The following is a 24,887-nucleotide window of genomic DNA, read 5'->3' on the forward strand; positions in this document are numbered from 1 at the left end:
AGGCAGTAGAGCACAGGTTGGAAATACACAACAAAAAGCTGATCTTTCCAAGATCTATCTGCACCAGAAAAAGGAGGGGGGGGGGGGGGGGAAACCCACAAAAAAAACAAAAAACAAAAAAAAAACAACACACACCACACCAAACACCCAAACAAAAACCAAAGCCCCCCTTAAAGCCCCTCACTTTTAGAGGACCACTTCTGATCAGCTCTGCAGCACATCCTACAGTGAATTAAATTCTAAGAAGACAGCACCAGCTGAGCATCACTCTGACCTACAGTAGCCTGAATCCACCTGTCAGCGTACTGCGTGTTTTCCACACAGGGCTGTTCCCTCCCTGTTTCCCAGGGAGAGAACAAAGTCCACAGCCAAGAGAAGAGGACGGCACAAACCCCACCTTGTAATTTGCAGCATGCTGTTCCCAAGCTTGGGGACAGCAATGAAAGCTCACCTCTTTAACAGGCTACAAGATAACAGAAAAAAAAAAAAGAAAAAAAAAAAAAAAATCAGAATGACTTCATGTATTTCCCCCACCAGTCGCCCATGCAAGGGCCAACCACGTCCTGGTCATAAATTCTCTGGCACAAGAGCATTATACCAAAGGAAAGGAATGCCTTTCCATCTGTGTATTTCCCCTCAGGCACTCACTTGATAATGAAACCAGTTAAGGTCTTTGGGTTCACAATGTTATTATAGTTGGATAATATTTTGTTTGCAGCCAAGCCTGAAGAACTCCTAAGTAGTGCAGTACAGGCACCATCATACACCTGTTAAGTCACGGCGTTCCTTCTCTAAGTGGACAAATCTGTTTTAGCCATCTCCTGAGATTTTTCCCCTCACAGTTAATTACAAAGCGACGACTGTACTCATTTCCTGATCTTAGAGGGAATCTATAACAAATGTCTGCCAGGGGTGAAGGCTGTTCCCTCTGTCCCTCAGAAACACCAGCAATCCTTCTAGCAGCCCTGGCTGCCCTCCTTCAACCTTTTCTCCCAGGTGTCCCAGACCTTCTGCGGCAACACAAACACTGCACAGAAAATAATAACCTTTCACTAGGAAAGAAACAACATGGGCTGACTGAGACTAACATTTTCTAAAATAATTGAACAATGCACCTCCTGAACACAAAAACACCGGCAAAGGCATCCAGACCAAGGTCATTCTGCAAAGACCTACATTGAGATGGACAGACCCAACCTGTCAATGATGTCCTTGCAGAGAGCCATCCAGCAAGGCAGCAGCATTTTATTCACCTCCTGCACAGGCATACACGACTACAGAGTGTGATTCCCAACATGTGATTCCCAACAACTTGGAGAGCAAATTTTGTTTAAAATTGGGGAGCAATTTTGTTTAAAGTGATTAACAGGCTCACAAAGAAATTTCCCCCCGTTGGAGCTGAAACTCATCGTAGCCACTTTCACCCTGTGACATCTATTCTAGTATACAGTTTTGATCCAAAGTATTGTTGTGTCTCATAAAATACAAGATATTCTGAAACCAGGTCAGGCACAATAAGCATTCTGGGGAAAAAACAAGGGGAAAGTAGTCCATCCTAAGAAGAAGTGATACTTCATTGTGACAGCAGCCTTTCTTCATGCTACCCCTAGCAGGCTGATGTCTGATCCTGGGCACAAATCAGTCTCCACGACCTCAGAGACATACGTTAGGTCAATGGTTCCCAACTTTCCGGACCGATAGCCGATTGAAAAGGATCAGCACTTTTTGCAAATCGTCACACACACTTACCATCAACCTTGCGACTGGAAGCTCAGAGGTGATGTGACTCAGCAGCATGGCTCCAACACCTCCTTCACTACCCTTGTGGGATGACCAGAGCTCAGCAAACACGGGTGAAGAGCACCCCTTGGCTGGAGTCATCTCAGAGAAACTTAGAAATTGAATTTGTTCACTGGCTCACATGTTTTCACAAGTTGTTTCACACCATATCCCAGGAGCCAGCTCCTGTGTCATCGTCCAGGCATGAACCCTGTCACAGACTGTGCTCCCCCTTTTCTTGGCTGCCAAGAAATCAGCCTAACCTTCTAAAAAACCTCTTCTGAATCCATCTCACTGTTGTGTACAAGCACATCTTACTGAAGATGCCACTCTTCCACTTTGAGGATAAATACAAAGCAATTCCCTCAGCAAGGAAGGAGGGAGCACAAACATTTCAGAAACATGTAATTAAATATATGGAATTAAAAGCATGGAACACAAACACCACGTAAATCAATTAAATAAAACCAGACACAATCAGACAACTTGCAGAGACAAGAAAATAAAGAAAAATATTAAAGAGAGAGCTCCTGGGTAATGAGTAAATGAACTGTGACTTGAAGCTCAAGTAAGGAAAGGGACTTCGGGCACTGGATTCCTTCTATGATATAGCTCCACTTTGCCAGCCTCAAACAACAGATCTGACCCCAAAATTACTCTTTTCCTCCAAAGAGAAGAAATCTGCTAGACCCACTAGCAGATTTTAGCACTGCTAAAATGTGCTCAGTACCTCTGATAACAAAGGAGAGGCGCCAGCTCAGAGTGTCTTTGCAGCTGTTGGAGAGCAGCTTTAACAATTTGATTAACATCCTCTGAAACACTTTTTCTTTTTCCCTCAAAAAGAGACAAAGTTTATCAAACTGGGCCACATATTCCTTATCACTTAATTGCTTTCTTATTGGAACTATAATTGTGGAGTCTTCTGAGCAGTCAAAGAAGTCCAGAACTGATTTAAAAACAGACCACCAAACAATATCTCAAGAGGAAAAAAATGCACATATCTCACTCTGGGTTTAGTGTTAATGCTCTTCCTTTGCACACTTCATTAGGCTTTTAAATTCAAGGCTGTCCATTGTATAAAATTCTCAGCACTATTAGAAACCCCTGGCACTCACACAGAGTGCTTCAGAACAATGACAAATGTTTGGCAGAAACCCCATTTGAACTGCCCACGTCAGTGACTCTCCATATCCTTGCACTAGTGTTGGGCTGCCTCACTTAGGCTTTGCTTTGGCTATGAAAGGTTCCAGCTTCATCTTGGACAACAAGGTAAAAAATCCTTTGGTTATTATAAAAACTGAAATGGGGGATATATCCAAAACAATACTTTGATACTCACAGAATAAAACTGGGCATTTTCTTTGACTTGTGCTATAAGCTTTAGTTCACTTTCTCAAATAATTTATAATGATTCTTATTTTTTACTACAAGTAAATACCATTACCTATTTAAAAATCAGTTATTGCAACATGTTTTCATCAAGTTTGCGTGAGTAATTACATATTAAAATGGCAAACATCCCTTCCAATAACACCCTGGCAGAGTTTGCTTCTTCTGCAAGTAATAAAAATGAAAGAGAGCAAACTGCACTTCAAGATACTTGGCTGCTGCGCCATGAGGCAGCTGATGCATTCCAAATGTCTGTCAGGTCACTTTGCAACACCAACCACTGCTAATCAATAGTGAAATCTTTCTCTCTGTGGCTTATATATATTTCTGGTTTCGTTAAACAGAAGAAAATTGCAAATTAGTTGGACTCTGACAGACCATGCAGCTTGGAGAAACACACTGTCATCCTGACTGGGTAAGAGTTAAGACGATGCAGTTAAATTACAATACTTAATCGGCTCTCGACCATGCACACAGGTTTTGTGAAATGCACTGCAGTATCTTATTGCTGGTTTTCACAAGAGGCAGGTCAGTCTCCACAGGCTATTTTGTTTCTAAGCATCCGAGCATTTTTCTTAAAGCCCCAAACTCAGCTTCCCCTTTCTAGGATGCGAGCCTTTCTTCATCCCTTTACTTGGCCCAGAAGTCATGTCCTTTTCTCTTACTCTTCATATATCTTCCTTTTCTTGCTTCCAAGCTACTTGGAACAGAGATCATATCCGTCTTTGTTTGAAGACTCTATAGCAGTCTGCATGTTGCAGTGGTACCATAAATAAAAAGTAATAAAAATGTTAGGAAAATCTTTTGAAAAGTCCGTGTTATTTTCACCATTACTCATGCTGTCGCTATTTAAGAAACAATGCCAGGAAGATCTAAGACTTGAAGGGGACTTTAAACAATTTTTGTAAGAATACACTATTGAAACTATGATGTTTCTGACAGCAAAGCGATTTGCAAGGTGTACAGGTTCTCCTGCTGCTTTTTTGAGTGCTTCTAACAGATGTTCAATTTCAAGTGGTCTGCAGATACCAATAGGCTGATGGTTCTGCAGGAATCGGAGCAGCAGATGTGCCCTGCATTATGTTTTGCTATTCCCTTTATGAATCGACATGTCACCCTGCGGGTTTATAGCCAGTTGATTTTGTAATGACATCACTATTTCTTCACTTTTAATGATTCTCACAGGATTTAATTTCTCAAATAACAGAACTCTTGATCCTGGAATTGCTACACAAAAGTAGTATATAACAAACAGATTTCTTAACATGATACAGTCCCACTTCCGACCAAATGCCTTTGCTGATAGCTTTCAGGTAGTGCTGGCATGCAAGAGGGCTCTCCCAAAGACCGCAGATTTACAACATGGCCTCGTTTCAGGGCTCTAGATGAACGTCTGTGCATCCCTCTCCAGGATCATTACCCTCGACCAAGTATCGCTCGGTGGCTGGAAGGAATGAGGATAGGAAGGGAATAAGGATAGAAAGAATCGGGATTTCCATTGGCTGTGCTGTAGAAGGGTAGGAATTGCCCGTGTCAGATGCTGCGCTCCACAGTGGCAATAGTACCCAGTTGAAATCAGAGTGCACAGGAAATTGAGCTGCATTTTCCACTGACAGGGACCTGACTGTGAGGACAGCACTCTGGCTGTTGGCTTGGATGCTTTCAATCTTAAAAAGGAGCCAAGTTTTTTCTCTTTCAAATACAGTTGCAGAGTTTGTTAGAGCCGAGAGGTTTTTGGGCAGAACCTCTTGTAACAGCTGCAGGCTGCACAGAGCAGCCATAGGACACCACCTTTCTTCCCTGGAGTATTCAGTATTAGTAAAGAATGTCTTTCTTCTTATTTTTAAATACAGAGAGGAAAAAAGTGATGCTATTACAGCTGTATTTAAAGACTTTTGGCATTTCTTTCATTCAAACTAACTATTAGGTATTTAAAAAATTAACTGGAAAAAACATCACAGGTTGTAAAAGGTTCTAGTTAGGTCTGTTGTGTTATGAAGCTTTGAAATATACCTGAAAACTTTTAACTTTGAGAAATGAGAACTGCGTAAGCCTACATTTTGCCTCCTCCTCATTATCTCAGAAATCATATTCTCCACATTACTGTAAATATCAAAATACATCTTTAGTAAAAGCCAGCTTTTGAAAAGCATCTAAGGTCTTAAATTTAAGGAGTGAATGCTATCTGCTCCTACTGATCTAGATGAGAGATCAAGGCCTTAATTTCTAAGAACCAACTGCATAATTTTTACACACATACAGGAAAAAATGATCTCCAGTTGTGACCACAGGCTGAGTCTCCACCATGCTTGCAGGAGCAGTATGGTCATGCTGGGGGGTCTGAATCCACCCACAGAAACAATGAGGAAATCCATCCTAAAAGGATGAGGTAAATATTTTTCTGAGTTTTCCACTGTATTTCTAGGGGTTTTTCTGCCCATCTTAATTTCTTGCAATTCACATTTCTTACAAAAAAGTTGAGTATCAGCCTTAGTACAAGTCTCAGATTGAAACATATGAAGTTCAGGAAAGCTAATACTGAGGTTAAATCCAATTTGACTGGCCTTCAGCACTGAAAAGTAGCAAAGACAAAGCTCTACCTGGAGGTCCACACCTATTAAGTGCACAAATTACCTGACTTCCATCTTTAACTGAAGCTGTAAGCAAGCGTGTTATCTAATGGCACTCCAAGGCCATGGATATCTCAGAGTACTCCAAAAGCAGAAGAGCATTCCCCAGAGACAAGCCCCCAGACCCACTTCTCCTCTTCCGCTCTAACCTCCCAAGACATGCTGAACCAAACTCTTCCATCACCTGAACTCAGCATTTCTGCACCAGATGCTCCCAGCAGCCAGTCATGACTTTCAGCCCCTCTCCCAAATACCTTGAACTATGGGATGAAACTTATGCTCCAAAACCTTTTTCTCCTCTGATATAACTGAAGTACGTATACCTGTGAAGTTTGTTTTTGCACCTAAACATCCTTGCAAGCTTTCCTGAGAAGTAAGGACCACTATAAATTTGTGGAGCTAAGCCACAATTTTTGCCTTTATCTAACCCTCCCCAGTATGGAGGCATGGCAACACAGGGACTTCTAGTGCCTCCCCAGCACTTCTTCAAAACCCAAACTCCCAGCCAAAACGCTTGCTTTGCTACCAGCGCACTTTTCCTGACTCACTCCGTGAAGAATCAAACACCCAGGGAAGATGCTGGGCATGTTGCTCACTGCACAACCTCAGGATACAGCCATCAGGAGCTCAGCAGCCCGACCCTGGTGAGACCCACTATATTTAGGGTATGACTGCTTTCTAAAAATGCATTACCTAGACAAAACAATTGAGTATCTTAGGGATGCAGGTTCTGGTTTTCTGAGTATTTGTGATATTTACTCTGACATTTCCTCTGAGTGCGTGTGGTGTTTGGAAAGGAAGAGAATTTTCTGTTGCTTAAGGCCAGTCCTTCCTGTTTGTTAGTTTATACCAAACCTAAGTTTTGACATGAATAAAATTGTTGCTTTAAGTCTGATTTCAAACATGTGGTAAAGGCAAATCTAACAATTTTATGAGATATAGTTACTTTTGTAGAGGGTGAGTCTGCCCTGGGGAATTTTCCCTGACTAGATTTATCACAAGTTTTTTGAACCAGATAATTTTGTTTGATAGCACATCTGGCAGCATCATAAAATCTTGACGTCCCAAGCTATTACACAGGAATTACTTTTGTAAATCATTTATGAATATTACTGATGTAGGCCTATTCTGGGCAGTAAGAAAGGAAACAGAGCGCTGAAGGACAAAGGAAGGGAAAAAAGAATTCTCTGCCCTTTCAGAGCTCATCAGATAGGGTGAGTATTTATCATTTTAAATGGGAAACATGTTGTCATTGATACAGCTGAAAAGTCCACATAACAGAATTTGTTCCCCATATTCCCTAAATAGACAAAAGGGGAAGATATTCAACCCGAGGAAAACCATAAATTGAACTCTCCTGAAGAAAAATCTGTCCCCATCTGAATCTTAAATAAGACTTCCCAATTAAACACCACATATTGCTAAAACCACAGTAAACACAAACTCACAATTCAATTACACTAAAGTAGTAAAGTCTTACCAAGGCCAGCACTGAGGCAAAATAAAAGGCCCATTTTAACACACACACACACACAAAATGATATTTACAAAATCCCCCCCTAACCCACACAGTGACCTGCCTTTTGAACGCGGCAACATGACTGAATGGAAACTCTCCACATAGCTAAAATGACATGAGTAGCTGCTTAATATACACCTCCAGACAGAAAGCTGGCAAATCAAAAGCTTATGTTGACTTTTATTATCATGAACTATCACACTTAGCAATTTCAGAGGATTGCACCTATCTATTTGGATTGGAAACACATCAGACATTTACATAACTCTGGGTGCTGCCACCTTGCCAAGCCCAGAGCTGGCATTACATTCCTTTTGAACGTGTAGTGGATGGAGGAATCAACATCAAACACACCATCACTGGGTGGAGAGGCAGCAGAGGAGTCACCCTGAATGAACCAACAATGAGGACTACAACAACTTCACTCTTCATTCCTGACATTCCCAATATTGGGAACTACTGGGTGGTATTCTTGTTGAGCCAGAGCAGAGGAGAAGGTCATTTGCAATACTCCACAGAAACATATTTCCAGCCTTAAATAAGAAGGCATTTTGTTGGGAAATTTCCTATTTTGGGGTCCATAGGGAGGGAAGGAGCAATTCCCTGACAGCTCCTATTTGACTTCCAAACGCAGTTTCCTTCAGACTACAGCATGTCTACAAGGGATGCACAGAGCCATAATGGAGCACATGTCAGTATTGCACCACACACTTTTCTTGCCAGAGCAGAAAATTTCTAAGTATGGTTCCTCCTAGGAAGCAAATTCCTGTCCATACACACCCAGACTGATTTCTCACAGATAAGCATGCTGCCCGCTAAAATCTGAAGTGAGCTGCATCCACAGGGTGCTGAGGACCCACCCTGGCAGGGCAGTGGTGTGGCAGCAGACACAAGTAGAGAGGAGCTGCTGGTTTATTTGAAAGTGGCAATACTGAAAAAAATCTCTAACCTGAAAAAGCAAATTTCAATTTTTGATAGTTTCAGATCAACTAGAATCCGAAAATGACAATGTAACGTAATTTCAATAATCAAAACACGGACGGTTTCGAGGTGCACAAAGAGCTCCACCAGGAAAAAATCCACAACATGACATAAAGGAAGAACTGAAAAGAAATGGTGGTTTCAGGGTCATGAGTGGTATCTGCAGGGTATCATCTGGACATTGCTCCTCAGACTTGACAGCATGAGGCAACACTGGCTGTGGCTAAGAAATCTGAGATGCATTTTCTGTTGACCGCCCTCTTTCTGAATGCAAACACATGTTCTTTCTTTCCAATAAAGATGGACAACACATGCACTGAGTAGGTACACTGAAAGTAATCTGTTAATTGCAGATACGTGTCAATGACCACACAGCAAGCTTTCCCAGGGAGACAGAACTGGAAAAAAAAGGAGACAGCTACACTAAGATCAGAGTCTGTGAAAAAAACTCGAACAACATAATCAAACAAGGTTGATTAATGTATTTTTTTCCTAATTCAATATAACTATTATAATACTATTTTAGATCATTCCAGAATGCCAGAGTGGATGGGGGGGAGGTGGGAGGGTGTCAGTCCATTACAGATAGCACTTGCCTCAGTAACTATGCCAATGGAAGAAAATCCATCATGTACTAACCATACTCCAATCTCCAACAGAAATATTCCCCATTTTATGAAGTAAAGTGAGATGTGGGAGTCCTTGACCTTCTGAGTAATTAAGGGAAACAGAGACATTCTTGTTTTTATTAGAGACACACTAAACTATTTGGAAATAATTTGAATAGCTGGAGAATTAGTGTATTTGCCTGCTCATGAGTAGTGCAGATAGTTTAGAGTTCTCTTGGGGGCAACACATCGTAATGAATATCTGCTATTCATATTTAATGCAATCTGCCAAAGAGTGCTTTTGGGAGGACTTTCTGTGTCAATATAATGATTAACAACAGGACTGGAAAAGTAAATGAATTCCTGCAATGGGTGGGGCTGGCAAAAATATCTTGCAGTACTACACCAGTTACACTGGATTTAACTATACTTTTTAAATGATACCAGTGGAAAATCCATTTCCCAGGGAGGGGGGAAAAGAAAAAAAGAAAGCAATCTTTAAGTTGAAGTTCAAGTAGTAAATAATTGCATTAATGGAAGGAAAACAATTCCAGCAGAACACAATCCCCAAAACAACGATCTGCCTGCCCTGAGCATGTCTGAAAAGCCTGATATGTAATATTGTCTACTAAATAAAATCATTGGTATTTACATAGCACAACCCAGAAATAATGACGTAGGTACTTCTTGGTCTACCTCTTCGAGTTCCTCAGATTATCTTACTTTCCATACATTTTCTCATATTTCAAAGACTTACATAAAGCAGAACATAAAGTCCTTTACTTTTTACAACACACTTTTAAAACACCCCAGACAGAAAAGAATGGAAAAGCTTGGCTAAAATACAATGAGTGACCTTAATATGGAATTTTCTCCATGGCATCCCAACAGCCCTCTAAATAACACATTCAGATTACTTTTTCCCAAGCTATCTGGATGAAGCAACGTTACTAAAGTTTATATAAATTCCAGGACATTCTTGTATCAGACTGACTGCTCTTCCCTGCCCCTTATCAAGTTACTCCTATTCCTCCCTTGCAATAAATGGAAGGGGGAATATCAAGGATTCAAAGGCTCTAGTTGGCAGCCCGAGGACCAAAATGTGGGGCGGGGATCAAAGGTAGAATATGGGGGTGCTCCCAGCAAATGTCATGGGCTACACAAATCATCTCATTCAAGCAGATGGTCAATCCAAGTAAAAAGGGAACAACTGCCAAACAAAGTGTTTTATTATTTAGTGGCTCCCACTCTGGTTATTGTCCAGACCCTATTTTTAATTTGATCTAGGATACACTCAGTGATTCCTTTCATCACAGCATTAGCTCAGATTAAGCTTTTTCCTCCAGCTCACACCAACTGGCTTAGTTATGTAGTGGTATCTAGCCATGTTAAACTAATTCTGTAAAACTCATTCTGGTGAATTTATGTTACAGGAACCAGTCTTGCAAAGATACTCCACAAACAACCAGCAGGGGCTTCATCTTCCCCATGCTGATATTTGTGAAACTGCAACATTGCTGAGAACCTTGCAGTTCCATCAGCCATAATATAAAGGCAGCACTTTCCTCACCAGTTTTCAACTCCATGGAGACACTACAATGATCTGTGTGGCTTGTACACACCTTCCTTCTCAAATTTCAGGTGGTGATTCTCTTGATTAGGGGTGTTTTCCTGGAGTTGGGGGGGGTTTGTAAGACTAATTTTTATAAATAATCTTTTTCCAGAAATTAAAATGTGCCATTAGAGCCATACAACAGATGTTTTATAAAGAAGGTAAACTCTTCTAAAGCTGGTATCCTCCTGTTGTGACAGTTGCCTCACAGACCTCTGGCAGCAGCATTAGGTCTCAGAGTGGCGGATGGCCCCTGACTCTTCATCCAGGACTGATGGAGAGTGATGCCACTCAGATACAAGAATTGTCTGTGTGACTGCTACTCACCTGAACCTAAGGTGTTTTTACTTTAATAAAATGTCAAATAACGATATTTGCCCATATTTATTTATTTCTCCCCAAAATGTTTCATATAAGTGTTCTGTGATTTTCCTATTGCAAACATGTCAGGCTCTGCAGGACTTTTGCCCATTTCCCATAGCTGCTCCCAGTCTGGCAAAGAACCAAAACCTCTTGGTCTACGACAGGCTGGTGCACAACTCAAAAAGCACAGGAGTGCCCCCAGTTCTGCCTTCTCTCACCATTTCTAAATGAGCTCAACAGTAACCTCCTGAAACTATCTCTGCCGTGTAGAAGAAACTCCTCATTCATTAACATGGCATGGGAAGCCTGCGTGCCACCTGATGTCAGGAGTGAAGATGTCTGCTGTGTGCTGCACAGGGTAACATAGTGGTAGGTAAATCAACTGGACTGCACAAAAGTAACGATCTTCTTGACCGTGGTCTCGTTCGGTGATAATGCATCCTTCACGTACCCGTAAAAGGGGTTTTGTTCATCCTCTGACCTCTCTAGCACTGCGACCAGACCTCCAATTATTAAGTATTTTGCACTATGTATCTCAGTATAAGAACAGAAGCTGAGTCACAGGTCACAGAGGCAACAGCATTATTAACATCAATGAAACTAAATCACTCCATCCTGAGCATTTATGGCAAGCCCCTTGTGCTCACACAGTTCATGGGTCTAAGATGTACTGTTGTCTGTTTAATGGGATTGGAGATACCTGCCCCAGCTGTAGATTAAGATAACTTAATGCAGCTTGATATAAGGTTATTCTGCCATCATTAAAAGTCTAAAAGCAAGACAGAACAAAATAAAACAAGACACTAATACGAAAACTCAAATGGCACTAATTTTGAACAAAAGCTGTTGAACCGCATTGTTTTAAAAAGATTACGAGATCTTTATAACATTCCTGTTATGTAAATTCATTTCCATTGGATTTTATATGAATGAAAAGAATCTGGAAGATAAATAGCACAATAGCTTCAAGCATGTAAAGACCACTGGCTTGGCCAACCTTTAATTTTTTCAGGTCTTTGCAAGAGAGTTCCCTACTATTCCACCACACAGTATAAATTCTAACTTTAATAGAGACCATCAATCATACTGTCTTTGGCTTATGGGTGGCTTCATTGGGAAAACAAACAAATAAACAAACAAACAAAATCTACAGTGGAGAACAGAACCTTGAAATACAACCCAAAGCTCAACCTGAATGCTTCCAAGGACTCATCTCTGTAAATCCAGTGATATAAACCTCAAGCTCCAGAATCAGAAGTCTACAGAGAGACTGTTGACACTTCAGATATGAAAACAGAGTAGTACAAACCAGAAGAATCATCCCGCACTGGACCATGTCTCAAAAAAAATTCCCATTTAAGTCATCCTCCTTCCTATCTTGCCAATTTTAGCTGGTACTTGCAAACACAATTGCCTTGAGCTATGCACAACAGCTGCCCTGCTTTTGTGCTCAGTTACAGAGAGCCAGTGCTGCAAAACACCTCAACAAAAATACTGACCTGAAAATGCTGGGACTGGGACATAAAAACACAGACCACAAGATACAGAAGTAGCCACTTATTTTACATATTGACAGAAATTCATACTAAGCACTGCTTTTCTGAGAGGCTGAGCACTGACTGGTTTATTAATCATTAATAATGCATCAGCAACACAGTTTTAATTCTCCAGGAATAATTCACAGAAAAGAAAAACTCTGCATCACTGATCATATGTTTTTGGTGTTTAACAATCTATGCCTTGTAAAATGTTCCCATTTACAAATAAAACTATTTCTTCAATAGGTGAGTATTCCTGAAGTAGTGCGGGATAAACTCAGGATGGTTATCTGGTAATCAACCAGGATATTTTCTGATAGGATTGGAAAATTGAAGTTACTTGTAGACCTTCTGGCTGTTTTGTTTTCCACTTCCAATAAAGACAAACACCCTGCAATAGAACAGGGCAAATAAAAACCTGACCCAATTATACTTCTTCACATATATGACTGGATGAAAACTGTCCACACAAATAGGAAAAAACCCCAATGAAACAAAAAAAATGCACACTAATTTACTTCAAGATTGCCCAACATTCCAGTACGTGTATGTGAGATGTGAAGCCAGAATTAGCCTCACAACCAAACAGCATAAAACCTACAACCTTACTCTTCAGAAGTACTGTCTGCACTGTGATTTCCCATTTAAGTTTGGAGCTGAAACTTTGTGCGATTTCTGTGAAGAACTCTCTGAAAGATGTACCAGGGACACTGATATAACAAGTCTCCTTTTCCTTTAGTAGAAAGTGTATTGTTCCACACATGTGTTGTGTAGTCAAGACTTCTCATATCCAACAGTCGCAGTGATGTATTTAGACAAGCACCTTCAACAACAAACTGATCTGCAAAGCTGTATACATCTGGGTTTCCTGGGTAATAAATACATCAGTCACCCACGGCAAAGACCTCCAGAGATATATCTTGCCTAAGTGATCCTACTTGAAAAGTTTATACCTGGGACAGCTTTGTTTGGAGCCACTTAACCACATATAAAACTAAAACCAAGCAGAAACCATGCTTGTCATAAGGCAAAGAAAAAACCTTGCCCAGCTAATACACTCAGCAGTGCTAAATGTAGAACTGTCCGGGTTTCGGCTGGAAAAGTTAATTTTCTTCCTAGAAGCAGGTAGAGTGCTGTGGTTTTGTATGAGACTAATGTCTTTGTATGTGGTTTTGAGTATGAGACTAATGTTGATAGCAACAACTAAAGCATCACGTGTTAAGTAATGTTTACTCTAAGTCAAGGGCTTTTCAGTTTTCCTTTTCAGATTTCAGCTCTAACAGTGAGGAGGTGCATAACAAGCTGGGAGGGAGCACGGCCAGGACAGCTGACCTGAGCAGGCCTAAGGGATATTCCATGAGGTAAAATGCCATCCCCAGTATATAAAGTGGGGGGAGTTGGCCAGGAGTTGCTGATGGCTGGGCATTTGTCATCAGGTGGTGAGCAACTCTAGTGAGCATCTCTTCTCTCTCCTGGGTTTTACTTCTCTCTTTCTGTTCTCCTTTTTGATTACAACTATTGTTATATTATATCTTATTTCAATATTAACTTGTTCTTATCTCAGACTACGGGTCTTACCTTTTTTCCCCTCAATACTCTTTCTCATCCCACTATGAGAGAAGGGAGATGTGAGACAGCAGCTGTGCAATTGTTGGTTGCTATGTGGGGTTAAACCACAACAGAAAATCAACCACAGACTCAAGGTCTCATTCTGCATCCACAGCAGCTCACAGCTACCAGCTGTCCACTGGGCTGCTCTTCAGAAGCTGCACATGAAGAAAACTGTTACTTACAGAAGAAAACTAAAGTAGTTCTAATAACTGTGCAGCTTCAGAGAATTCTATACTAATGAATTATTGCCATTCATGATTACAAAACGGTCAATTTTTCTTTAAAAGCAACACTGGATTCTGCAGCTAATATAATAATGCAGGATATACCAAAATGCATAGCAGGTTTTGTCACTCTTGTTTTCCATAGTTTTGGCATGCCATACAGTTGCCTGTTTATTTTTATAAAAACAAGACAAAGTGAAAATGATATTTCAAAACAAATGCATGTTCTTTGCCCAAGTAAAATACATCATAGATGAACAACTGCAATCACTCTTGATATAATTTCAGAATGAAAACGATCAGTCTTTATTAGAGGAGAGCTGGTCAATAAAAGGTATTAATACCAAGCACTTACTTGCAGGTGATGGGGTGCTGCATCCACTCGTTGGTGGGTGAGTCCGAAGTCCATGGAGGGAAGGTAGTGACAGTCCACCAATGACTGGAGGAAAAAGTAAGGGATATGGTGCTGCTGGATAGTGAGTCATATGTCCATTCACGGCCGGTACTGGACATGTGCGGCTACTGGTTGTCATGTTAACACCTCACAGTGGACAAATATTATGTTGCATCACTCCAGGCCCGCAAATTAGATACTTCAAATTATAAATGATGAGGGCTGTCAAGCCTGAACGTACAGCTTAAGCTGGATTGCGTGATGACGAAAAAGTAATTCAGTAGATCAGGTCCATCCTATATTTCATCACTGCTTCCTACTGTTCTCTCTTCTAGGACATCCTTGCTCTGCAGACTGTGGATAGAAAGTCTTCTTACTCTGGTATCAGGGTGCAGTTCAGTTGCTTATGCAAATGTTTCTCTGGGAGCACAGTTGCTCTCTACAGATGCATACTGACACAGTCTGGGGGAAGAAAACAATATTGTGATTAAAATAGACATAGTTTTAAAATATGCACACAGAAGAGCCTTTTTTCCTCATTGTTACTTTTGTTAAGTTAAAATTTATTCATCAGTATCCCATGAGGTCAGCTTGATATTTACCTAGGGGTAAAACCTCACCCTATTACTGAAGCTAACAGCAGAACACCCATTAAGCTGATTTCCCTGCACTATGCACAGCACCAAAAGTTATTTCTGGTATAACACAGTCTTGTGAAAATTGCCAGATTTAAAACCAAGGCATCAATATTTACCTGAAATATTGATGCTGGGGGAGAAAAAAATCAACTTCTGAAAATTTCCCCTGTGAAAAATTTCCCCTCTGCATGAAAGCTTTCAGGGTTCCCCTAAAAGCTACAGAAGGATTGGCACTGAGGAGGCTCTCAACTCCCTTCAGTGCCATGGCTCAGGCAGGACACTGAGGTATGCGTCTGAAGGTGATTTTGGGTTGGCCTGTTAAAGCAGTAATTGCTTTAATAATTACTGTTTTCACAAAAAACAGTTAGTTTATTATCCCTTAGGAGACACCTCATTAGTAGTTTTCTCTCTCTCTCTCTCTCTTTTTTTTTTTTTTTTTTTTTGAGGGGTAGGAGGAACTGCCCAAACAAACAAGCACTCATTATTTCATAATCTGGGTGAGTGAATGACATGAGTCAATACACTGCAACACACTGCTCCTGTGCTCTGCTAGAGAACTTGCTTGTTCTCATGACCAGCATCTCCAAAGTCATGCAGAGGTCCACACACCTTCCTCAGTGTTTTGCTCAAACAGCTGCCACTTTTCAAGGGGTCCTCATTTTTACAGGTTCTGTACCACAAGCCTCAGGATGAGAACAGGACACTTCTTGTGATATTCCCATGAAATTTGCTCCCACCATAGCAGTTCAAGTCTACGTACAGCAAATGGCTGGTGGGCTCTGAATCAGCCTGCTGGTGAAACACCAGTAAATGCTACTGCTGTCATGAGACATACAGCACTGGGAAGGCTGCAACTGCTCCCTGTTGCTAATACTACTCCTGTGGCTACCCATGCAGTGCTGCAGCCAACTCCTGAGCTCACCCTGCACGAGGATTTTACTCATCTCCTCCAACACATTCTGTAGAAGGAAGACAGTAGGAGCCACAGAGCAAACTCAGCCACCCAAAAGTAAGGCAGTCCACTGCTGCTTAAAGCTTTGTTTCCTGAGACACTGTACCTACACTCTTGCATCTGCCACAGTCAGTGACCAGTAACAACATCCACTGCAATATAGCACTTTTATCTGTAATTCGTTGAAATTATAGCCTGAAACCAAAGGCAAGAGGATTTTGTGGTGGGAAAATAAAGGAGCGATGAAATGATGTGTCAAGGTCACAAAGCGAAACTGACGCCAGAGAAAGAAAACTGTGACAACGCAATACTGACTATCACTGCTGCTACTCAGCACACCCGTTGTCAGTAAGAATTCAAATAAGCAAGGAGAAAAAAGAAAAAAACCCAACTTGGATGCATATGTTTGCCTGTCAGAGAGCAGCGGAGTGTTTCTGCTCTGTGTGGAATACCAGCAAAGGTTACCAGCTGTGCATGTTGTCAGACAGCAGCTTCTGCTGAGTGCAGCCTGCTTGGGGATAACTGAAATGTAGCTTGTAAGTATTTGATAACTGTGTAAATTATGCACAAAATGCCTTTAATGCTAATGGAGGCAAACATATGCAGAGATGAGGCTGTAAGAAGCGGCTACAGCACGCGAAGGCACAGCTGCTGGCCAAGCTGAGCTCGAGGACCACACGCCTGGAGACCAGTGAAACCAGGCAGATCTTCTGAGGGAGCCCCAACAGCTAAAATACATTGACTCATTAACAACACAAAATGAGATGAACCATCACTGGTGCCTGTTTTACCTAGCTAAGGCTTTACGAAGCTTAAGAGACAAGGAAAGTCAAGTATCAAAGGAACACGAAAATTTTTATAAAGCAATTCCACAAAAGCCGGCAAAAATACCACACTTCTAAGTGTTTGGAGAAAAAAAGAACAGGAGAGAGATGCTGATGAATACCAGCCCTAAAAATGTGTGCGGTAAATTAAACACAGAACAGAACAAGGTCATCTATTTTTAAATGATGTAGGGCTTTGGAAACAAAATTCATCTTATAAAACTATCTAACACCTTCAATTATATTTCTATTAGGCAGAGAAATGCAGAGCTCATCATAACTGAAAAACGTTCCCAGAAGCACATCAGATATATTTGCATATTTAAGTGAAAAGCATTCAGAAAAAAGCAACTCCTTCAGGACACAGGGGAAAAAAGGCACTCAGGAAAACTCTATGGTCAGTTCTTCATTACTGAAGGAACATGATCTGTGATGGAACTAGCGATGACAGAACATAGCAGTGTTATTGCTCCTCAGTATACAAATACCTATATTTAACAGTGCAGAAACTAGGTTATAATCCTATAGTTATGCATGCTTATAATTTTACATGAGATGGATTCATAAACTGAAATTACTACATGAAAGTAAATTTTTCTTGACTGTTGGGGGTTAGATTTTGGGTTTTTTTACTCAGAGAATGTTCCCCCATAAGTTGCTAGGACACTAACTACTGAGTACTTGGTGAGTGCTTGACCAAAGCAAAGAAGTGGCCAAAGGGGAGAGTAGCACCGGGCTACACCTTTTGTTTTTGGGTCTCTGGGAGTTGTCTCCCAGACGGGGAGATAACACGCATTTTGGGGCAATTGCTCTCTCTTGCTCTCAGCATAAGCATCGGCATGGGGGAGGACGGTCAGGCTGTTGTTTGCTGCGGGAAGAGTTCACAGTCATCACTCCGTCTGGTCTTGGGAAATCTACCATCATCTGCTCGTGTACCCAGGAATGCTGAGCTCGCCTCCTCCTGCCCTGCTGGGCCAGCCCTGTCCCACTGCTGCCGTTCCTTCGGCACTGCTTTGAAGCTCTCCTGCTACTCTCCTGCACTGCCCAGCCCTGCCGGGACACCCCTGCTGCTCCAGCTGCCAGCGCAGAGCTCCTCATCTCATCCACCAGCCCGGGACTTTCCTCCCTTCCAGCTCGGCCTCTCGGAGCCCTGCAGGGGCGCCGAGATCAAACTGCCCCAGCGCTTTTGTAAAAGAAAGCCCTCAAGGTTCTTGGTTCTGTTTATTATTAATGCTGTAGTTGTTGCTGTTTGTTTGTTTTATCATATATACCAGTTATTCCTATCCCATACCTATGCCTGAAAGCCCCTTTAATTTTCCTAAATTATAATAATTTGGAGGGAGGGGATTTGAACTCTCCATCTCTAAGAAGGTCCTGCCCCTCCCTAGCAGATACCTGTTTTTCCAAACCAAGACATTGCCTTACTCAAAAATCACCTTCCTTTCACCCCTCTTGGCCAGAAATTTCCTGCAGATAGCTATGCTGGAGGTAAGCCTTCAGAACCTGTTCCTCCTCAGATTTCTTCAGAAATTTACTTTCCATAGGAAGAGAGAGAAGACAGTGTAAAAGTCACGATACTCTAAACAGTGTATCATTTGACTCCAAGTTGTGTCCCTTGGGAGCACCCTTTAGTTCACATGGCTAAACACTTATGCGATGGTCAAGGAGCAAATTGTAGGTAGACAGCAACATATCAGCAATTCCAGAAGCAAATGCCACCCTGTTCTATGGCTACCAAGGAACTTCAATTCACCAGCTCTGCTAACAGAGATCACAGACCCACCATCTTCATCACTGCACAGCAGAGGATATCCCAAAGCAGAAACTGCTGCAGAACAGGAACCCATCAGTTTTCCCACCACTTCCATGGCACAACTCCCATGACACATTTCACTCATGTATCACCAGATAGACACATTCACATCCCTGAACTCACTGATGAGGACCTAGCACTGGACATCAGGCACAGATGTCTAGGCTGCATGTGATTCCAAGGTGAAAACGTCTCTTTTGCCTAACTAAACCTGTACCATAGCTCAAAACACTGTACAGGTATCAGCTTTGTGAAGGAGATTTTCCATTGTTGTCACTTGCTATGGTAAATACCCCACAGCTGATGAGCCTACCCCAAATGGGTCAGGAAGAGCCAGATACCACAGCTGAGGACTAACCAAGAAGGAGAAAGCCAAACTGACTGCAGAGTTGATGGTGGACAACCTTACCTTACCTTGATGGTGGACAACCACCATTCATGTGATGCAACAGCATAGATTTCTGCCCTGGAGGCAGAAGGGAAAAATTTCAGAAAATGGCTGTCACCAAGGCACTTCAGAGGACCTCCTTGGCATACAATGAAAATCCTCTTCCATACACTTCTCCTTAGTGACTGCTCATAAGTACAAGGCCCTTAGTACAAGCACTATAGAAATGGATCATACAGAAAAGTTCCTTTGAAGGTTCACCAAGAGACGATCATACTGTGCACTACTTTGCATTGAACAGAGGCCAATGACTCTTCTTTGACAGAACATATGCCTCCCCCTTTTTGGTTTTTACAGGTCTTTTATTGACTTGACTTCAGTGATAAAGCAGATGGCCACAGGGGAAGGAGGCTACAGTAGCTCTAGTGCAGAGCAGAATATTTATCAGCTGCAGCTAATGCAGCAGGTGTATCTGTCTCTTCCACATTTCTTCTCAGTGTTTGTGCTGCTGAGCAGAAATTTAAAACTACAAAATTTCACATTTAAGCTTCAAATTTGACTGGATAAACAGTAACCCAACTTTTCTTATTGTCTCTTAATTTCCCATGCATTTTTCACAGGCTTGACTACAGAAAACGGCTTTGCTCTTCAGACATCTGTCAGTTCTCCTAAAATACATTAAATGTATAGAGCTTCATTCATTATATTGCTATTTAGCTTCCATTTGGTAACAATATTTGGTATTACTGTAACATAACTCATCCTTCTGAATTTTTCACTTGTATAAGATTTATCTGAATTCCTAAAACCCCTTTGCTGTTACAGGTGACTTTGATGCACATCAACAGCTGGACAGGCAAGAAGCCAAGGCAGAAGGCTTGGCCAATTGTTCTGTGTCAGTAGGAAGGTTACAGTCTGTCCTCCCTTTTGCCAACAACACCCCAATTCCACATTCCTCTTCCTCCCCTCTCACTAGCCATGGCAGGGAATTAAGTTGTCAGCATTACAAGTAAAGCAGGATTTTTGTCTTTTTTTTTTTTTCTTCCCACACTTCTGAAAAGGTCAGTGGGGAGTTCTGCCCTAGCTATGGTAATGTTTGAAATTCAGCAGTCATTTTAAGATATCCATGATGTAGCACCCAGAAAACTTCTAAGATAAATCCTTCCATCCTGCCATCCCTATACCCTTCTGCCATAGCAAACTGCTGTTGCTCTTCCTTTACAATTGGAGAATAAAACCAGAATTGCAGAAGAGGCACCCCAACATGAGGACATGTTCTGCACAGAGCTGGCTGCTTGGGAATTTGCTTCTCCAAGCCCTCAGTCTGCAGCATTGCTGTCCCCGAAGTTTCCAGGGTCACAGAGGAAGTCTCTTCTAAGTTCATTTCCTATTTTCCTGCCAACGCCAAACCCCCCACCCCTCCCTTAAATCTCAAGCTAAAACAGGAACCTCTGGACTGGGAGGGCAGCCTGAGCAGCAAGACAGGAGAGGCAAGTTGCTCTTCTCAGAACAACAAAACAATTTCAGAGAAATTTTGCATATAAAACCTTTCAACAACACATTACCTGTTTTTCCCAAGGGACAGAGTTGGTGGAGTTCCTATTTATTAGCTGGCTTCAAGACATATTCTAATGCTGTTTTCAAAACAAGTCAAGTTTTGAGAACCCTTACTGTATTTAATGTACAGTTTGTATTGAAATCCCTGATTATGCATATGCTTTCTATTATGCTGGCTGATGGTGTTGCATTCAGCAGTACTGAATAATTCAGCAGATTTAGCACGACTCAAGTGTAAATCAGTCAGATCCAGTAACATGATAACCACACTGCCTTTAAACTCTTAAAAATGCATGGAAACTTTTATTCCATAAAGAGGCTGTACTCTGTTTTGAACCAGTTCTCACTGACTGTGAGATGTTGCATTTTTGTTTTCATGGCTATTCAACAAGATTTAATTAAACAATAAACTAGTTACTGTGGCAGAAGTAAAAAAAAAAAAAAAAAAAAGGCCTTTGGAGTGTTATGTTTCCTTTATTAGCATAGTGATGTGAAACTAAACAGAAAAAGCAATCTAATAACAAACATTCCTTTGAGAAGGGCTCTGGGAGCAAAAGGACATCCACTTATTGTTCAGCCCATCCCATTGGTCCATATACGGCAATAAAGGTACAATAGAAGGAAACAGGAAACAGACTGGCACATCTGCATTATCTTATTAGAGGCTAATGGATATCTGAGAGGAACATGCATCTGATGCTGAATAGTCCGTACCAATCTCCGAAGCAATTACTCTTAATTAGTGGATTCTGTTTATAGATGGAACTTAGTGTACCCTTTTGTATCAAAGAGATGCAGGCATCTGGAGAGAGATATGGTTTTCTTAAAGGGAAAGCACTGCAGCACAGTGTGAGGGTTGGGCTGGTTTTTGGTTGAGGTTTTTTTTTTTGGGGGGGGAGGAGTTGGGATCTCTTTTTGGGGGGTGTTTTTTCTTTGCAAATAAAAGCTCTTTGAAGCATAACATATTCTACTGCATTATTAATCAAAAGAGCATGCTGGTTTAAAAAAAGTAAAGGGGAAAAAAAAGACCATACTCTTAATCTCAAACTCTGAAAGTAAACACAGAAAGCTAATACTCATATATGAATTATATGACAAAAACCACTTTGATGATAAGCAAATAAACAACTGAACCTAAAATTTCCAACCGCTGGCCAAAAAGCTTAAAATAGCAGCTTAAGTCAGAAGAACAACATCTGCATTTTGTATCTGCCAAGTCTGCAGCCAAAAAAAGTAAACCACTCTATATGACCAGATGCATGAATAAAAAAGAAAATGCAAGAAACAGAACTTCAAAGTCAGTTTACTGAAAAGCAGATCTGTAGCTCTTACATCCCATAACCACAATTGTCACATATTTTCAAATATAGGTGCAAGACTTATGGAAAGAGGGAAGATAAATTGTTGTAACAGAATTAAGACATTCTTACTGTGACACTTTTCCTGCATCTTGGAATGCAAGATAGCTGTCTGCCGGGGGACTGTGAATTCCTTTTTGTCATAAAGCTGACCCTTGCAAAATGGGTTTCTGTTTTATTTGGGGTTTTTTCCCCCCGACATTGTTAAGAGATAATTAATATAATTAATGCAATTGCTGTTTATTTTAAAATCCTATTGGGAAGTATAAAAAGGAGGGGGGAAAAGCTTCTTTCTCCCCAAGCAGTTATGCTTCGAATTGCCTGCATTGCAAACACATGCTGATGTATGCCTGAAAAAGAGCAAATCTAAATCTGAAAGGGGAAAAGGGAAAAAAAAAGTGAGACACAATGACACCCATTTATTTACACACCATACAACTGTACCCTGCTGTGCCAACTATTGATTTTAGTGGAACTGAGAGTCCATGTTGGAGAGCAGCAGCTGTGAGTACATAGCTTGAATCCTCATATGGGAACAATACTCCATAAGCAGAATAACCTATTTCAGCCAACCTTCATGTATAACAACTAACATTAAAAACACACAGAGCTTACATTTCAAACGCTGAAAGGCACTATGGTTATTTGTTCCGCAAAGGTTCAGGGGAGTTATTAATTTATTTGTGCTAACACAACCAAGAGGTGTGAAGGATTGAAAATCCATGCTTCACATGTCTGTTATTCTACAGTGATGCTAATTCTGTTCTATACTAACCATATTTAAGATTCTGCCACTGTATCAGGCAATTTCTCATCTTCTCCTGTTGTTTGCTGCTTTAAAGAGCTGTTTGAAACTCAGGTGTGGGGTGGTTGGGCTTCTGGGTTGGGTGGGGTTTTTTTTTTTGATGAGGGGGACAGGGGGTTGATTGTTGTGCTTTTTTTTTTCCTACAGCTATGCATTCCATGTTTTTTCTTTCATTACTCAGCAGTTGCCAAAGCTATACTAAGAGGTAAAGATAAATGGTTAGGTCAGGTGACGGGGTTAACAATTTACTGTGTGTACTGCTCCAAGAGCCAGAAATAGTAGAATTGGCTCATGTTTATGTACAGGATGAGAAGTTGATTTCCTGTGCAGTGGCTTTCAATCACCTCTGTAAGGGACTCTCTTGCAGTTTTCTGCAGAAAATTCAAAGGGCTCTGAATACATTTTGTGCTGGTATATAGGACACTCTGCTTTGTAACGAAATGCATTCCTTACTTACTCTGTCACATTCAAAAAATCCTGCAGGACAGTCAAGAAAAGAAGTTCTCTTTCATCTATGGAAACCAAAGGAAAGGTAACTGGGTTTCCTGCTCCTTGAGTTTAAGTGAACTTGTATACTCATTATGCTCCCAAAATTTAAAAGCTATTTCTTAATGCTTAAAATTGCTCTTTCAATGGAATCAACACCTCTGTTCTTGCATAGTAATCTCTGTTCTTTCTTATTAGCATTTCCAAGGATATAAAACAGTAGCTCCATAATGAGAACACCCTTCATGAGAGACTATCCTGCGTGCTACAGAGGTTTAAGAAATCAGAGATTTGCCAGACCAAAGCTGCAGGGCTTTTCTGCACACCGAACCTGTTTCCTTGTTTCTGTCCATTCACAAAACTCAAAAGGAAAAACAAATCCCTTCTCTCTCAAACACAATTCAGATGATCCACAATTTAAACAGCACAGGATAGTTAGCTCTTAAAAAGCAGGTTGATCCCTCAAGTTACACAGAACCAGAAACTGCAGCACAAAGCTTTTCCCACTCAAGGTGCTGAGCCTATTGCTTTAGTTCTCTGAGCATGTTTTTCAGCAGGTGTTCTGTGTTTCTGAACAGTTTCTCCCTACAGTTCAGAAAAACAAGACTGGATTTAACAATCCAATTTATCCTTTACTATCCTATGTGTCCAGTCACATTGTTTTGTTTGTAGCTGCTTCTATGCAAGATGGCAGCCACGAAGATGAGACATGATCACTGGCAGGACTAAGGAACTTATTCTTTGGAATCCCCCCTCATCATCAAGTCAAAGAAGGGAAAGAGAATCACAGGTAATAAAGGGAAGCTGCCACCAACACCAACACGCTTCTAGGATTTGGGAAGCTTTACACAGGCCAGCAGGCAGTACCTTAAACTGACAGTATACTCAACTATCTGACTGTGATCCTTAGTCATGAAGGAAAGGCAGCATCTCCGATTAAGTGCAGAATGGAATAGGGTCCCTGTCCAGCAAAAGAAAAAAACTTCCACTGAAATCTTCTCCTTAACTGGCAAATAATTGGTCTTTACCCTTGCCTATAAGGCACCACAAGAGAGCATCACACAGATTCCCAGCCAAAGCAAGCTTTTGTGAGAAGAGCTCTTGGAAAGAGACAGGAGGCCAAGGGAAGGGAGACTGAGTAAGCAAGAAAAACCACATCCTCCTGCCTGTGTTCAGTAATGTCATCCAACATTATGGGATGTGCAGACATTTACAAGTATGCCAATCACTTCTCAAGTGGCGTTACAGCGAGGAGGAGTGAGGATTCTATCTGAAGCCTCCCCAGCATGATCTCAGAATGCTCATCTTTAACCTTCTAGCTGAAGAGAAGCATGTCATGGTGACCAACAGCAAATACAGCACTTACCATCACTGCAACTACTAAAAAGGTCTTATACTGGCTGTTTATAACTTTTAAG

The 24,887-nt window shown here is 41.2% G+C and overlaps 1 protein-coding gene across 2 annotated transcripts in view; it reads right to left on the bottom strand.

Annotated features, from left to right (window-relative positions):
* Positions 1 to 24,887, bottom strand: part of RARB (retinoic acid receptor beta) — a 323,835-nt gene that overhangs the window by 178,547 nt on the left and 120,401 nt on the right. For both annotated transcript variants that reach the window (XM_063408815.1, XM_063408816.1), the window contains one exon: positions 14,610 to 15,110. In XM_063408815.1, the coding sequence (XP_063264885.1) occupies positions 14,610 to 14,787 (178 nt within the window). In that variant the 5' untranslated portion in view covers positions 14,788 to 15,110. The remainder of the gene's footprint in view (positions 1 to 14,609; positions 15,111 to 24,887) is intronic.

Source organism: Prinia subflava, chromosome 1 (genome assembly GCF_021018805.1).
Source record: "Prinia subflava isolate CZ2003 ecotype Zambia chromosome 1, Cam_Psub_1.2, whole genome shotgun sequence".
In the NCBI taxonomy this organism is placed as follows: domain Eukaryota; kingdom Metazoa; phylum Chordata; class Aves; order Passeriformes; family Cisticolidae; genus Prinia; species Prinia subflava.